The 16231-nt window shown below is 43.7% G+C and overlaps 1 protein-coding gene across 1 annotated transcript in view; it reads left to right on the forward strand.

Moving 5' to 3' along the window:
* CEP131 (centrosomal protein 131) overlaps window positions 1-16231 on the forward strand; it is a 467091-nt gene that overhangs the window by 401841 nt on the left and 49019 nt on the right. Inside the window, exons 21-23 of the mRNA XM_085617399.1 lie at window positions 7372-7489; window positions 8820-8894; window positions 9526-9668. Of these exons, the coding sequence (XP_085473525.1) occupies window positions 7372-7489; window positions 8820-8894; window positions 9526-9668 (336 nt within the window). The remainder of the gene's footprint in view (window positions 1-7371; window positions 7490-8819; window positions 8895-9525; window positions 9669-16231) is intronic.

Consider the following 16231-nt stretch of genomic DNA (forward strand, 5'->3'; position numbering starts at 1 on the left):
GCCAGCTTGGATGGTTAGGCAAGAAAATACCTACTTTCTAAAAGTGGTATTTTCAAACAAAGAATGTTAAAACCAACTTCACTAAAAGATGCATTTGATCATTCTGAGTTCAGGCATACTAAACTCGAATTTCTACCTAGTTCCCTGAGTCAGTTAGGATTATAAGATGTAATAATTAAACTGCCCATTCTGGCCTATGGGGAACAGTTAGCCTTGCAATAGTGAAAAACTAAAATGGCTGTAATTCACTATTAGGACATGCCACACACATCAGGGCGTGTCCTAACCTTTACCAACAGCGCACCCTGCCCTTTGGCCTACCATAGGGGTGACTAATGTGCAGAAAAGGGAAGGTTTAGGGACTGACAAGTGGGTGCACTTGCCCAGTCAACATGGCAGTACCAGACTGCATATAGGCTCTGCAATGGCAGACCTGAGACACACTTTTACAGGCTGCTCCTGTGGATGGCACAACCACTGCTGCAAGCCCACCAGCAGAATTTGGTTTACAAGCCCTGGGCACACTCAGTGCACTGTACTAGGGTCTGACAAGTAAACCAAAACAGCCAATCATGGAGTCACTAATTCATACATCAATTTTCAATAGGGAGAGCATACGCACTTTAGCACTGATCAGCAGTGGTAAAGTGCCCAGAGTCATTAAACCAACAAAAATAGGTCAGAGAAAATACAGGAGGATGGCAAAATGTTCAGGGATGACCCTGCAAAAATGGCCAAGTCCAACATGCACCAAATCTTATTGCACTTGGGACTTTTGTATGGGGGCTCAATATAATTGTTTGCTAACACTTGAAGCTATAGTTATTTTTGTATGAGAATATGTCTGATTGGTGGTACTGATTTGAAATGGGATTACAACGATACTTCACTCACTATTATATCGAATGTTGAGACTGCATCAGGGGGCGATCAGACTATTATGGAGTCTACCACTGGTCAAGTGAGAGTACAGGCCCCCCAAAAAAATGAACCTGCGTTAATAGATATCTTACAGTCCATTAAGGGCTTCCAGGCAGAAGTTAAAGCCGACAGTCGCAGATCCCGCCAGGCCGCAAAAAAACTCCAAGGGGCGGTCAGGAAAGTAGGCAAGACCTGTGCAGAAATTGCCGAGCGCATGGCCTCAGTTGAAGTCAGAACGGATCAACTTGAGCAGGATGTCTCTTCATTGAAGACTAAGTCGAAGGAGCACGAGGGGATTGTTAAGGATTTGATGTGGAAGCTAGAGGAGCAGGAAAACCGACAGAGACGGAATAACCTCCGTTTTCTCGGGATTCCGGAGGGGGCCGAGAAGGAGGATCCCAGGAAGTTCATGATTTTACTTCTTAAAAGCTCGTTTCCTGAATTACAATCCTGGGATAGGGACAAGGAGATCCAAAGAGCCCACCGGTTTCCTCTGACTCTTGGGAATCGCAGTTCAAAGCCCCAACAGCACCCTCGAGCCATGCTACTATTCTTTGGGAACTTTCTGCTGCGGCAAGCACTCTACGACCTGGCCAGACCTACAGGCAAACGGACATATGATGGAATAACTTTCTTTACGAGGCCGGATTTCGCGCATGCCACCGTGGAGCGCCGATGGAGAATGCGGCAGCTTATTGACCCTTTCTTAAAACTTGGGGCTACGGTGTACCTTCAAAATCCAGCCAGATTGAAAGTTGTCCATTTAGGGACTACCCGTAGTTTTGTATCGGAAATACAGGCAAAAGAGTATCTAGAGGAACTCTTGGGACACAAGTAAAGAAAAGAGGGGGGGAAAAAAAAAAAAAAAGAGGAAAAAGCCAAAAAGGGTGGAGTATCTAGATAAATTGAGAAATAGAGCTATAGTGACAATCTGTTTCTCTAGTATTATACCTACTCTGATACGGCAAATCGGGTGCAAATCGGGTGCAACATCGTATGTTGAGACAAGGGAAGGGAAAGAAAGAAAAGGGAGAAAAAAAAAAAAAATGTAAGTGCTTCTCTGTGAAAGTCAGCCCGGCGTTAGGGTACCTGTCGTTTTTTTTTTTTTTTGGTATGATTTTTGGAAATGCAAAGGCTATTTTGATATTGGGGAAAGATCGGCGAGCACTCAGGGGGCTGTGTTCGTCAGATGCCACATTCCTGGCCAAGCGATGGCCAGGTAACCTCCATTAATGGTGGTGGGAGGGGGGGGGCAGGGTGGGGAGGGGGTAGCGTGGGTCAGTGGGGGTAGGGTGGAAAGTCAGACAGGGGACTATACCGTTCTATACTGGCAAAAATCAGCAGGGTATGGGACAGCTAAGGACCAAAAAATAATTATATATAAAGTTAAAAAAAAATAAAAACCTGTGCACATATCTGGGCCATATGATCTAATCAGATGGGAGTCCTAAAGGTGTTATCCTTAAATATCTGCGGTTTAAATGACCCTAAAAAGAGACAAATGGTCGCGATTGGTCTACAAAACATGGGTGCAAATGTTGTATGTCTACAGGAGACCCTTATCGAGGGCACACAGACACATATATTAAAAACATTGAGGTATAAATTGATCTGTGCAACCTCACAAGGTGGACGGATACGAGGGATAGCTATACTTGCAAAGGGTGCGGCTTATACTTTTAATCGCTCCAAAGCCGATAAATTTGGCCGCTGGGCAGTGACGGAATGTCAAGATAGGCAGGGGCAAAAGATTACCCTTTGTGCTATTTATGGGAGCAATAATGATGACCCGACAGTCCTATATGAGATCTCCAATGAACTTACGCATTGGCCTTTACCTTTAGTGGTCTGTGGGGATTTTAATATCAATCTCCCGAGTGACTGGTCGCTAAGGGATGATTGGATCTATAAGGGCCGGAAACCTAGAGTATTTGAGGCAATGAAATATATGTGTGATACACATGGGCTGGCAGATGGTTGGCAAATCTTAAACACTCAGAATCCGGGGTATACTTTCTTTTCTAACCCGCACCGCACACATGTCAGGATCGATTATATGTTAATTTCCAACTCGCTTAGTTCTAAGTTTCAAATAGAGAAATTTCCCCGAGTTCTCTCAGATCATAACCCTTTGATTTGCACTCTTGACATATCACCCGGTTGTAATACACCTAGCTCTTGGACATTTGAAAAAACCTTACTGCTAGATGATTTGTACTGTGCACACATGAAAGAGTGGATACCAAACTTTATAGAGGACAATGTTGGAAGTGCTTTGATCGAAATTGTGTGGGATGCTTTAAAAGCTGGGATACGCGGCGAAACAATGCAATTTTCATTAAGAACTAATAAAATAGCCAGGGAACATCTGCGAGGGCTGCAGGAAAATCTTCGTCTAGCCGAAGAGGAGCTGATAACTGCAACTCAAGGGCAGCAACAGCTAGTAGAGATCAACAGAACTCAAAATGTGGTAGCAATTGCAAAAGCCGCAATTACAAACATCTTTACTATTAAAGCCATTAAACAGGCTACTGCTCATAAAGAGCTGATATATGAGGTTAATGAACAAGTCGGTCACCAATTGGCTATTCGTATGAGGCAGCAAGCCTCAGTTAATCTGATACTAGAAATACAGGATCCGGTAGAAGGCCAATTAACTGACCCGGAACAAATTAGAGAGGCATTTTGGCGATTTTACAGCACCCTTTACACTGAGGAGGGGGGGGAAGGACCCAGATAGAATCGAGAGGTATTTAGATGGAGGATGTACCGATCGGTTTGACAATGCGGACCAGGCTACCCTAGATGAAATTCCCAATAAAGACGAAATGATAACTACTATTCAAAATTTACCCAAAGGGAAAGCAACCGGATTAGATAATATACCGTCGGAATTCTACTTAGTATTTATAGAACAGATTCAAGAAATCTTATTTGATTTAATAGTACACATTTTCACTGGGGGGGCAACCTCCAAATTCCTGGTCTAAAGCAAAGATAGTTATCTTTCCGAAAAAAAATAAACCTCCGGATCAACTTGGCTCATTTCGCCCTATTACTCTTATAAATGCAGATTCCAAACTATACTCAAAATTATTGGCAAGTCGGATCGCCCCAATTATTCACAAAGTAATCGCCAAATATCAGCATGGCTTTGTTCCAGGGAGATCAACCATTAATCATATCCAGAGAGTGATCACCCTGTTTGACTCTATGAATTGTACCGGGAACCCTATGGCTTTGGTCCTTCTCGACGCCGAGAAGGCCTTCGATAGGGTCTCATGGCCATTTTTGTGGGCCGCTATGTCTAGGGTGGGGATTAATAGTAGGTATATTCAGGCGGTGCAAAAACTGTATGTGAATCCTAGGGCCACGGTAATGGTGAATGGCAGCCCCACCAAGGAGTTGATTATATCGCGCGGAACTCGACAGGGGTGTCCTTGTTCGCCATGGCTCTTCGCGATTTATATCGACTCCTTCATTCGTAGACTAGAGGTTAACTGTGAGATTGCACCAATTATATCACAAGCATATCCAACTAAGATCTTGGCCTATGCAGACGATAACGCGGTGGTAACGACGGACCCCAGCTTGACTATGGAAGTTATCGAATGTGAGGCCAATATATTTGGGGTCGTCTCTGGATATGCACTTAATCAAGGGAAGACCCAGATCGTGTTGAATAACAAAATCGAAATGTCGGACTCTCGAGTTGTTGATAAAGCCATATACTTAGGTATTTGTATTACAGCTAAACTTGAGATTTTGGTCGATGTAAATATAAAACCACTGTTGGGCACCATACAGAAAGATCTTCGCCGCTTAGATAACTTACATCTATCCCTAATTGGCCGGGCCAACGCTGTGAAAATTGTGTTTTTTCCTAAGATTTTATATTTATTTCGAGCAATATGCTTAGAATTTTCTGAACAATGGTTTAAATCTATGGAACGCACATTTTCAAGCTTTATGTGGGCGTACGCACAACCACGCCGTGCGTATAAATTTTTGACTTTGGCAAAGGAAAGAGGAGGGTTGGCTCTCCCAAACTTAAAAGCCTATTATTGGGCATCTGTGCTATTATATAGTAGGGAACTGCTATTAAATACTGGGCTAGAAACGATACCCGAGGGCGAATTGCCATCCATTTTTCAATTAATTTTAGGCAATAAGAATTATGGATATCTTTGGATACACCTCCATGATAGCTATTATAAAAAAGTGAAATTAAAAACATTGACCAACAGCTTTAGGGTATGGAAGGCTGTGAGGAAACTGCTGGGCATTGGACGAATTTCCTTTTATACTCCCTTAAGTGATAATCCGGTTTTACCTGAGATCTTTAAAGATAATTATATTACCAGATGGAAAATGACCGGCATTAACCATATCGGATGCCTCCTTTCGTCGGAAGGGTTACAATCCTTTGCGCAACTTAGGGAAAAGTATCAATTGGATTGGCGGGACTTCTTCAAGTATTTACAAATTAGAGATTTTCTTAGATGCAGGATGAGGGGAGGGAAACTTTCAGATAAAATAACGTTAGTAGAAACACTAATACATAAGAAGGGAAACACAATTGGGGGAATTTACTCCCTTATAAATGCACGATTTCCGGATGATTTGGAGAAAGTATCTCAGAAGTGGCAGGAGAAAATTGGTACAACCTCGGAAAAATTTTACTCTGCATTTGCCATGTTTCAAACTACTCTTATGTCTACAAAACTCCAAACGCAGTTCTATAAAACCTGCTTTTCTCTTTACTACACTCCAGATAGGATCGCTAAATGGGGGAGTGGTAAGGGGACATGCTGCCCAAGATGTATGCTATTCAATGCTGACTGTGTGCATATTTTTTCCATCTGTAATGGTCTAGCATCTCTAAAACAAAATATTGAGAAGTTTTTGTCATCCATACTCAAAAGAGAGATTGTCCTGACTAGTGAAGTCATACTATTGGGAGTGACAGATTCTAGTTTGCCTAGGCCGGGTCAGGAACTTATTTTTATTGCCATGGCGGTCCTAAGAATGTGCATCGCCTCGGCTTGGTTAGACATCAATGCGCCGGCTTTTCACCAATGGCTGGCTAGGTTCCTCGCAATCTCCAATCTAGAGGCTGCTATCTATAAACGGAAAGGGAGAATACGCCGAATAAGAGGTTGGAGAATTTGGTCCCCTTTAATTGAATGGTGTCATTCCCAAAACAATACTGAGAATATAGTGAATCTTAGCTCATCTTATGATCTAATAATAAGTGGTAGCTATAGGGACAATGTATATTGTACTGTGTCGATGAAGCATATACTTTTTTTTTTTTTTTTTTCCCTTGATTTTGCCTGTATTGTATTACATTTTCTAATGTCTGACCTGGGTGGGTGGGGGGTGGGATTCCTGGGTGTGCTAACTATGGTAAAAAACAAATAAAGATATTTAAAAAAAAAAAAAGAGAATATGTCTGATCTGGAAATGTATCTACTGTTGCTTGCCTGCATGGCTGAATAAATACATACGTTTTGAAAATAGCTGTGACATGGTACCCCAGTACTGCAATCGCAGGGCGTGCTGCAGGTAAAGACTGATTTGCACGGGCAGTCTATTGAATGATGAGCTGTGGTGCTCAATGGCTGGATGGTAGTGCTAATAGTTTGCTGAAATGAGCCTTTACAGGAGTGTAATAGTCCAAAAAGCTGACTGGAGGCATTTCTGTAAACTGTCAGCTGTGCAGCAGATTTCAGTACTGGAAAATCAAGACTATAGGTTACAGTTGTGAAGCAATAATGGCACTGCATGTATCATGCTTGAGGTGTATTGTCTGAGCGCTTATTGAAGGTCAGTAGTGGGACAGATGGGTGAAATGGTGTGTGGGGAAAAGGTTCAGGATGCACTGGTAGAGGTGCTTAATGCTTAAAGAATTGGTTAGTATTCATATATGTTGGGAGAGCACCATATGGGCCAAACTCCAATTGAATTAACTGATATGAGGAAAGAATTCTTTCTTTACAAAAGCTGTAAACTCACTGCTCTCGCCCCTCTAGGAAGGCGCTCTCAGGCCACACCGTTTCAGAATTGGTTGGAAGTATGCGTTACTTTAAGAATATAATTTGTGGTGTATGAATACAGTCCATGAATTGCTACTTAACATTTACGGTGATGCCACTTATCTGATTATTCAGCATATGGTTACCCTGCCTGTATAAACATAGAACCTCTGTAAACCCCTAAATATATGGTTATACAACTTGTATAGGAATCTTACCTGTATAACAAAACAATTTGTATGGCTGTCTACATGCAAGGCTTTGCAGAGTAACTTCTGCTCCTTATTGCTATGGAGCTTCATTGCGTATTGATTAGTTTTATTGCCTACAGCGAAATGTCAACCCACTGGAGGCGAGGAGTTGGAGGTTCAAGTGATGCACTCTGAGAATTGCTTCTCTTTATCTTTTGCAGGCAAAGAGCAGAGTTGGACGAGCTTAGGCGGCAGCTGGAAGAGAACTGCACTTTATCCACCAAGGCTTTGAAAGAGGAGTTTGAGAAAAGCAAAGATGAGCAGGAGCGACGTCACCAGGTTTGAACCTTCCCTCTTCTATGAGGCATTAATACATTAGCTCACCCTAGCTCAACGATGCAAATCATCTGCTCCAGCACTGATGCTCATACAGTGTACTTTTTCCACCCCAACACAAACTGTGCAGTGTGCCTCAACTCTTCAGATCATGAGATGCACTTAGCGTGAGCACCTTGGCCCAAAAGAGGTATCTCCTCTCTAGTACTTTAGCTTAAATATTGTACCTCCTCTGTCCCAGTGCATGAGCCTTTAGAGCGCCCCTCATGTGGTCCATTATCTCAGCTCATAAGCTGTATCATATTTGTCCCTGGACCTCAGCTCACACTAGCACAGTGCTGGCAGGCTACACAATATATGCCCCAACCCCGAGTTCACAGGATGTACAACATATGCCTTAGCATCTAGTATCCTTATTTGCTTTTGCTTTTCCATGCATCAGCTCTCTAAATATATTTCCAGGTACTGCACTGAAATCCCTTTGACCCTTCCATCTTCTTCTCCCTGCAAGCAGCATTTATATACTAGACTCTAACCAGGACTCCAAGTATCATCAGTCCTAGTAATGTTATCTTTTCAGTGAGTATAGCTAGCATCAAAATATTTAAAAGAAATAATGTCACAATAAAATCCTAGGATAAGCTTAAAAGATAGTGTAAAGATAGAGTTTGAGGGCTATACTCCAAAGGCTATGGTTGTTTGGGAGAAATGAAGCAGAAATTTATGACATTCATGAAATGTGGCAGGCGGAATACCTAAATGTCCATGGTGTGCTGGGCCCTCGCCGCTATACATGTGGCCATCTATGGGAATATTGTCACACCAAGTGTAGCCACAGTCGGGCAGAGGCAAGACATAGTTCCTTAAGTCTCACGCTGCCCAGGCTCTTCCAGAGCACACAATAAGAGAGTGCCTCCATGAGGGCTTGGTCTTGTACTAAGGCTTCAGACTAGCTTTAGGGTGGGTCTTCAGAGACTTCATTCCACTGGAACATTTTTTTTTCAAGCTGTCCTATCGTGCAGCTGAGTCTCATGACTATAGCAGCCTAGGTTGAGTACCGCAGTAAGACCTAGTCCAGATATTATTCACTTCACATCCACGCCTCTTCCTTAAACAGCAGGGAATTGCTTCTGAATCTGAAAACAATTAATACATTGGGTTCTCTGAAGCTGAACTATCCTATTCCTACCAGAGCCTGCTCCCTCACGTTTTCGGAAAACAAACCTCTGCCGATTTCATGACTATCATAACCCTCTTTCTTCCCTTCTAGAATGAAATTCAATTCATCAACAAAATTGTGCTAGTAATATTGTATTCACTTGTTTTGGTTTAGGCTGAAACCAAAGCCCTAAAGGAGAGATTGGAAATTGAGAAACAGGCCTGGGAGGAGAACTACATGAAGAAAGAGGTATGACCAGCAGTTTTTCTTTCTCTCTGTGACTGTCTATCGGAAAATAATCTTTAACCATGCCCACCAGCAGAACATACACAATTATCTTACGTCTTCATGCTACCGACAGTAAGATTTCAACAGGATCATAACGAAGCAGCTTATGTGTGACCTGACATGCTAAATAAAGCCCATTATTGAAATATGTGAGGAATCTGTGAATGAATAAAAAATGAATGAAGCCTGGGTGGCTCTGGCAGTTCTATATCTAAATGGTGTAGGTGTGCAGTCTTTCTCCCTTGGAAGGTCCTCACATATCTACGAGGTTTGGTACATTTGTGGCCGGATTTGCAGTAGGAGAAAACCCTTGTTTACTCTGAATAGGTTTTTGAGAGGCAGAGAAATATTGGAATGCACAGTTGCAGTGAATGTGAATTCAAAACAAATAGGAAATGTAACTGCCTTCCCCATACAAAACTGTGCTGAAAAGATTAGGCTAATTCCTTTATGAGCAGTGGGAGGGACCTTTGTAATGTTCTCTACCTTCGGATCCCTGCATGTCATTAAGCACTGCATATGTATGTTTGATGCATGACTAGTTTTTGGCCTAGTTAAGGATGGTGCTCTGATCCCAGGCCTCTGTCCCCAGGAGGCATGGCTGCTTTCACGGGAGCGGGAGCTTAAGGAGGAAGTGCGGAAAGGCAGAGACAAAGAGATTGAACTGGTTATTCAGCGTCTTGAAGCAGAGATGTCCACCACTAAGGATGAGTGTGAGCGGGCAGCAGAAAACAGGTGAGAAGTGCTTGGAGACCAATTGAAGAGGGAACTAGATATTTGTTTGAATATTTGTTACATACTGCATTCGCTCTCTGGAGAGCAACTGATGAGAAAAGCAGATGTTTCTCTACATATTAATGTTACATAATATCACAATCACTCAACTATGAATTGAAAGCTCTCTAGGCTTAATCCCATAATTGTTGGAGAGTGATCCAGGGATACAAAATGTCAGATTATAGGAATCTGCTTAATGACGGAGGGCAGGGAAGGAAGTGGCATGATTTAGAGAGGAAGCTCAATCAGTTCTTCTGAAGATGAGGTCTCTGTTGCTGACTCCCTCGTTTTACTCATGATCTTCCATGTGGAAACCACTCAAAGGTCTGATGTTTGGCATAGTGTAAGTGTTGGACAATGGTGGTCTGAGTAGGAATAAGAGACAATAGGATCTTGAGGTTGGCATTACTGAAACAGCTTAGACACTAGAGGTTGGAATGTGAGTGTAATTTATCGTGGGAATTTAAAATGTTGAGGCCTGGTAGCTAGCACCGAACCGACCTAAACAGTGACGGTGCGTCCATTGGGGCGCTGGGGCGTTGCCCCACCAATGCCATGGCCCCATTCATCCTTTAAATAAATTACCAATAACAAATTCTTCATTCTACTTCTGACGCTAATTCCAATCAGGACTCCTGATTGGAATTAGCGTCAGAAGTAGAACGAGGGACGCTCAAGGGGGTGGGGCTGAGACAGCACTCAGGGTTTGAGTGACAGCACACTAGACAGCAATAGTGCACACGTTCGGTTTTGGGCTGGCAATTTTTACGACCAGCCCGCACATGCGCACTAGCATTCCCCTTAGGAGAGCGAGGGTTGCTTCATGCCGCAGCCCCCGGTCTCCTAATGGGCGGGGTGCATCCCTTCTCAAGCCAATCCTGGCGCTGCTGGAGCAGCATCAGGATTGGCTGAAAGGGTTGCCAGCCTCTCCAGTGATGCAGAAGACTTTGTTGAAGGCGCCAATGCAGGACCCCTGCCCAGCAGCAGAGGCGGCGTGGACCCAGACGGTCAGGTAATTTTTTTTAAACTTTATTTTAAACCCCCCTGACCCCCACCCCTGCGCGACCCCCACCGCAAGTATTGCGAGCCGTGACTGGGTTGTATGTATGTATGTATGTATGTATGTATGCGTGTGTGTGGGGGATGAGGCAAAAAAATAAGCGGCTTCTAATATGGTGGTTGCTGTAGGCCTAGGAGGCGAGAGGTGAGCAGTGACGCAGTTATCAATGCTGAGGGGATGAGGTGATGTAATGCTCTGTGATGGGATGCTCTGGATGGAAACTGAGGGAGCGGACAGCATTAAATACACTGCTGGTCTAAGCTGTGGCGCTTGGGTACAGATACTAGAGGCCGAGGTGTTGGGAGAACTATTTATACTGCTGGCATTTGTGGTGTCTTAACTACATTAAAAAGTACAAGTATACCTTCTTGGCAAAGAGGAAAATCAATTTAAATTTTGGGGGCAGAGGGGGTGGGGGGCGGAGGTGAGCATCTTTGTAAGAATTAAGTTATAATTTCAAAGTGTATTTTGGGGTGCCTTTTTTTGACCACATGGAAGAACGAATCCAATAATTGACCTTTGTGGTTCAAAAATACCCCCAGTGATGAGTTAATCTAATAAGGGCGCGACCTTTTCAATGTCGAGTCCTACTGTGAATTTGTTTAAAAAGCAATGCAATTCATTTATGTGCTTGGTGAACGCCAGGCGAGAGATGAAGGTAGTGCGGGGAGCAATGCGTTTAAACAAGGTAGTAAACGAACACCACATTACCTGTTATAATACTGACAATTTAAACATTTACAACGAATACATCTGCTAACGGAATTAACTCTTGTACTCATTTTACCAATCTCATTGAGATGAAGGGCTGAGTCGGATCCCAGTATCTCAATGGCAATCTTGCCAGCAGGGGGGCAGATTGCACAGACATTCGTGCATTTGTGACATTTCAACATTGCTTTCAATAACATTGGACTTGTGCAAATAAACCAACAGAATAAAATTGATAGACAAAATCAACAACAAACAGAGGTTACCATTATAATGCTGCAATAGAATTGCAGTTGTACAGGTCTAAAGAAGAAACACCGCAAGTAGGCCACTGATATATATCTATAAATTAACAAAACTGAAAGAAAAATGGTTGAGTTCAACTTGGCGGGCCATCAAGAGTACAACGAAAGTTGTTCTTAACAAAATTCAGCTTAAACGAATTGAGCTGTACACCATATAACACAAGTCTGGTAGTGCACACACCTGATTTTCAGGACATTATCGTTCATTTTGTTGTGCATAGTTTTCAGTGAGAGAAACACATGTCGGGGCTTTTCTTCATCCTTTCCTGTCTCTCCTCATGCTCCGGTCCTATGGGGCCAAGCCACTTTACACTCGTCCTTCCTTCAGCGCTACAAGCTTTCTCCCGATTAAGCTCCCTTTGTACTTAGTGCCCACTGGGTCCCCCTACCATTACCTCAATGCCTTGCCTCATTAGGCTCTAGCTTTACCCATACTTTTTCACAACCGTTCTATGCGTGAAAACACAGACAAACTCAACAGAACTCTGTGCACACATCTAGAACAGAGGCAGATGTGGTGGGGCGGGCAGGAAGTTCACTCAACTGTGGAAAAAGTCAAAGTCCAGCTTTTTTAAAGTCTCGCTTAAGCCCCTCTGTGTGTATTATAGAGCACTTGTGTCCCATTTCATGACTCCTGAGGATGCGTGTGCTTTCACAATGTTGATGTTTGATACTGATGTCAGGTGTGAGGCCACCCTGGCTTTTTAGTCCTTTGCAATCTCCTTCTTTTATTACTACATTTTAAATTAAAGCCAGTTACGCATTCATAATGAGAACTACTAATATACAACAATCAAATGTGCAATTCATACCCTTATTGATTCAGTTTTTTAATGCAGGGTGGGGTTGTCCATTTCATTGTTATGTCTGTGTCCATTCTGGGTGTTTTTCATAGGCATTGGATAGCTCTATTGAGTAAGAGAGTTGGGGGGTTCAGGTGCTGGAATATGTGTATTATTGAATGCCCAGTCCTGTGCCAAACATGAGCAGTTGATCCAGTCCTTGGTAATTTTTTGTCTTCCTGTTCTTGCAGTATAGCTCATCCTTTATAAGCATGAGACTTTGAGAGCTGATGGGGTGGGTTATGTATTGCACCATGCAAATATATTTAGCCTTTTTGTAGGGTATTCTGGGAGTGTGACAAATACCTTGTATTTCAAGTATTCAAAAGAAAAGTGGGTAATGTATGTGTATTATCAACCAAGCTTAAATGCGCAGCTGCGGCCCTTGCCCAGAGATTCACCTTTTTTTAGACCTCGCAAGAATGCATCCTTTTATTTTCTTTACTGAGATTGTGTGTGTCATGTGTGTGTTTTTTAAGAAACAGAGCGTCCCTTTTGTTGATACAGTGACAGGCCATGTGGTGCTGGATGGTCTGCGGGCTGTGCCCTCCGAACCCTACTAGGATGTCCCCACATAGGGTCGGCGCCTCTCCCTCCACTGTGGGTATAAAGTCGAACCTCTCTGTAGTTGGGTGTACCATGGTTCTATCCAGTATGATTACGAAAAGTTGTGCTACTGCGGTACCAGTAAATTGTTGTTCATTTTAGAACCATATTCCCAGAGCATTCTCTTTGTGTCAAACTTCTATAAGGTTTCTTAACTCCCACAACTCTAAACAGTAGTATTGACTGAGCTGTTTTTCACACCTTCTGGTTTGCTTGAAAATGCACCATTTGCCCACTTTCTTTTCAAAAAAATTCTCAGGGGGAAACCCCCCCCCACCGAACCCTGCGTAGGTGTTTTAGGCTCGCTGTCTACGCTCACCGCAGTGAAGCACGACAATTGTTTTACTCTCATCACTTTCAAATGTCGCCAGCTGCCTCTGGGGCTAAATGCAGAACAAGTAAAGTTTGGAAGGCAGGCATAGTTTTAGCTGTTTGGGGAGTATGCCAAATAAGGAAAGAAGATCTGGAGATACATGCTGTAGAAAGCTGGATCTGTATATACTATACCAAAATGAGGTATAGTGTGCAGAGTCCAGTGGATCCCCAGAGGCTTTACAAACGCTCAAAAAGATAATACTAATGCTCTGTTTTGTGGTAGTGTGGGCAAGCAGTTAGGCTTCTCAGAGGGCAGTACTAAGCATATATTTTACACACAGAGGCAAGAAATGATTACACATACACTCAATGACTAAATCCAAGACCAAAGGTTGCTAAAAATATTACCTTTAGTATATTTATTTTATAGAACCAAAGATACTTTGTTGCATGTAAATACGTTATGCAATGTCACTGACTTTCAATGTAAAAAGTAGACACAATGCATTTTTCAACAGTGCAAACACAATCAGCAGTATGCAGGCAAGTAAATGATTTACAATATTGAGTTTCTGGATAAAGAATCAGTACCACGTAAGGTTCAGGTAAGTGACAAAACTGTACCACCAGCGGCACGGGGGCAGCTGGGTGCAGAGGTCAAAATCAGGATCTGGTGCTAATGTTATCCAATGGAGAAAGGGGGCAATCAAAGTGGTACTACTTACAGGTAGGTAGCATGGTTTTGTAACCCAGTCTCTGGGGTTAAGGTAAGCACGGGGGCCACAAGGCAGCACCAAACTTACACCTCCAGCTGCACAGGGGCGTCCGGGTACAGAGTGCCAACCCAGCGTTGTATGCCCAATGCAAACCAATGGAATCTCAAAAGTCTGAAAAAGACTGCAGGCTCAGGCCGGGAGACTGATCAAAGGAGGCCTACAGCTGCACAGGTAAGTTAGCGTTTGAGCGTCTGCACCATTGGTTGATCTCCCCAAGGCCCAGGGGCTCTGGGTGCAAGAGGTCCTTTGGCATCGGAAAACAGCATACCGGTGCAGTCGACCGTGCAGGCTGCGGTTTGGGGAGTCATTGTGCAGAGACGGCAGGCATCGACGTAGAGTCCGGCAGCAGTTAGCCTTACTTATCCTATGTGTGCTCCCTTCAAGCCTTTACACATCTGTCCCTTCCAGATGCTTACCATCAAGACAGCCTTTTGACTGGTGATTATATCTGCCCAGAGGGTGAGTGATTTGCAGGTGTTGCCTTCTACACCTCCCTACATGATGTATTTTGCAGACAAAGTGGTGCTTCGCACCTGTGAATCTTTCTTGCCCAAGGTTGTGACCCCATTCCATCTGGGTCAATCTATCACACTGCTCACCTTCTTTGCTCCCCCACATCCCTCGAAGGAAGAGGAGCGTCTCCACCGACTGGACCCAAAAAGTGCATTGTCGTTCTACCTTGACCACACAAAAGATTTCCGGGTGGTTGACCAGCTCTTTGTGGGGTACGTGGGAGCTAAGAAGGGGCGAGCAGTGCAGAAAATGACCATCTCTGGCTGGGTCATTCTCTGCATTAGGATCTACTGTGCCCTGGCCAAGAAGCAGCCCCCTGAGGGATTAAGGGCCCATCCCACCAGGGGAAAGACTGCGAATACGGCCTTGGCTCAGGGTGTCCCAGTCCTGGACATCTCCCAGGCAGCAACGTGGGCATCTTTGCACACATTTGCAAAACCCTACTGCCTGGATAGTCCGGTCAGGCATTTTGCTCATTCAATAATGCAGGACTGCCTAGTGTAAGGGATTGGTCCGCAACCCACCGCCGGGATGGTATGGCTTGGGTATCTAATTCAAAGGTAAGGAATCTGCAGCTAGAAGTCAAGTTACTTACCTATGGAAACGCATTATGTGGTACAAACTCTATCTAGCTGCAGATTCCGTACAGCCCCACCGATGTCTCCTCGCTTTGCGGACTAATTTTGTAGGGCTAGGGTTACTCCCTTTTTCAGGGCCCTACGTTGGTACAGGACTATGTCAGTTAATTGGTGGCTCTGCGCTTCTGGTGTTGGAAAAATGAAAAGTACTGATGTCCGCATGCCTGGGTGGTGCCTATATAGGTACCGTAATGTCATAACCGATGCTACCGACGACGACACGCGGGGCCAAATGGAGCCACCTGACGGCGCGTTCAAGGGGTATTGCTCAGTAAACGTTTCAGGATCCAGCCTGACGCCTGGGAAATTCAAAGCTAAGAAATCTGCAGCTAGATAAAGTCTCTACCAGATAATGCATTACTGAAGGGAAGTAACTTGTTCGTCAACACTGAGAGGAGGCCTTTTATGTGAAGTCTACATCACCACATCCATTAGGTGGAACAGAGTTGTGACGGAAGCTGAAGATGCTCCCCGTCTCTAGAATTTTCTGCATACATTCTAACCGCTGGGGCGAATTAAAAGGTGAGGAATCGGTGGTTAGACTGAGTCGCCAGCGTATCCATCAGAAGTAATGTTACCAAAGGTAAGTAAGTTCTTTGTTGAAGTTACAGCTCAAGGACCTCAGCTGAGGTCATGCTGAGGTGATATTCTGACATAGAATTATGCAAAATGTGGTTTCTTTACAAATGCATTAGAGTAATGTGTGCTGACTATTGGATGTCACTCACCAAACACACAAAACAATGTTCTTTCAT

Source organism: Triturus cristatus, chromosome 7 (assembly GCF_964204655.1).
Source record: "Triturus cristatus chromosome 7, aTriCri1.1, whole genome shotgun sequence".
NCBI classification, from domain to species: Eukaryota; Metazoa; Chordata; class Amphibia; order Caudata; family Salamandridae; genus Triturus; species Triturus cristatus.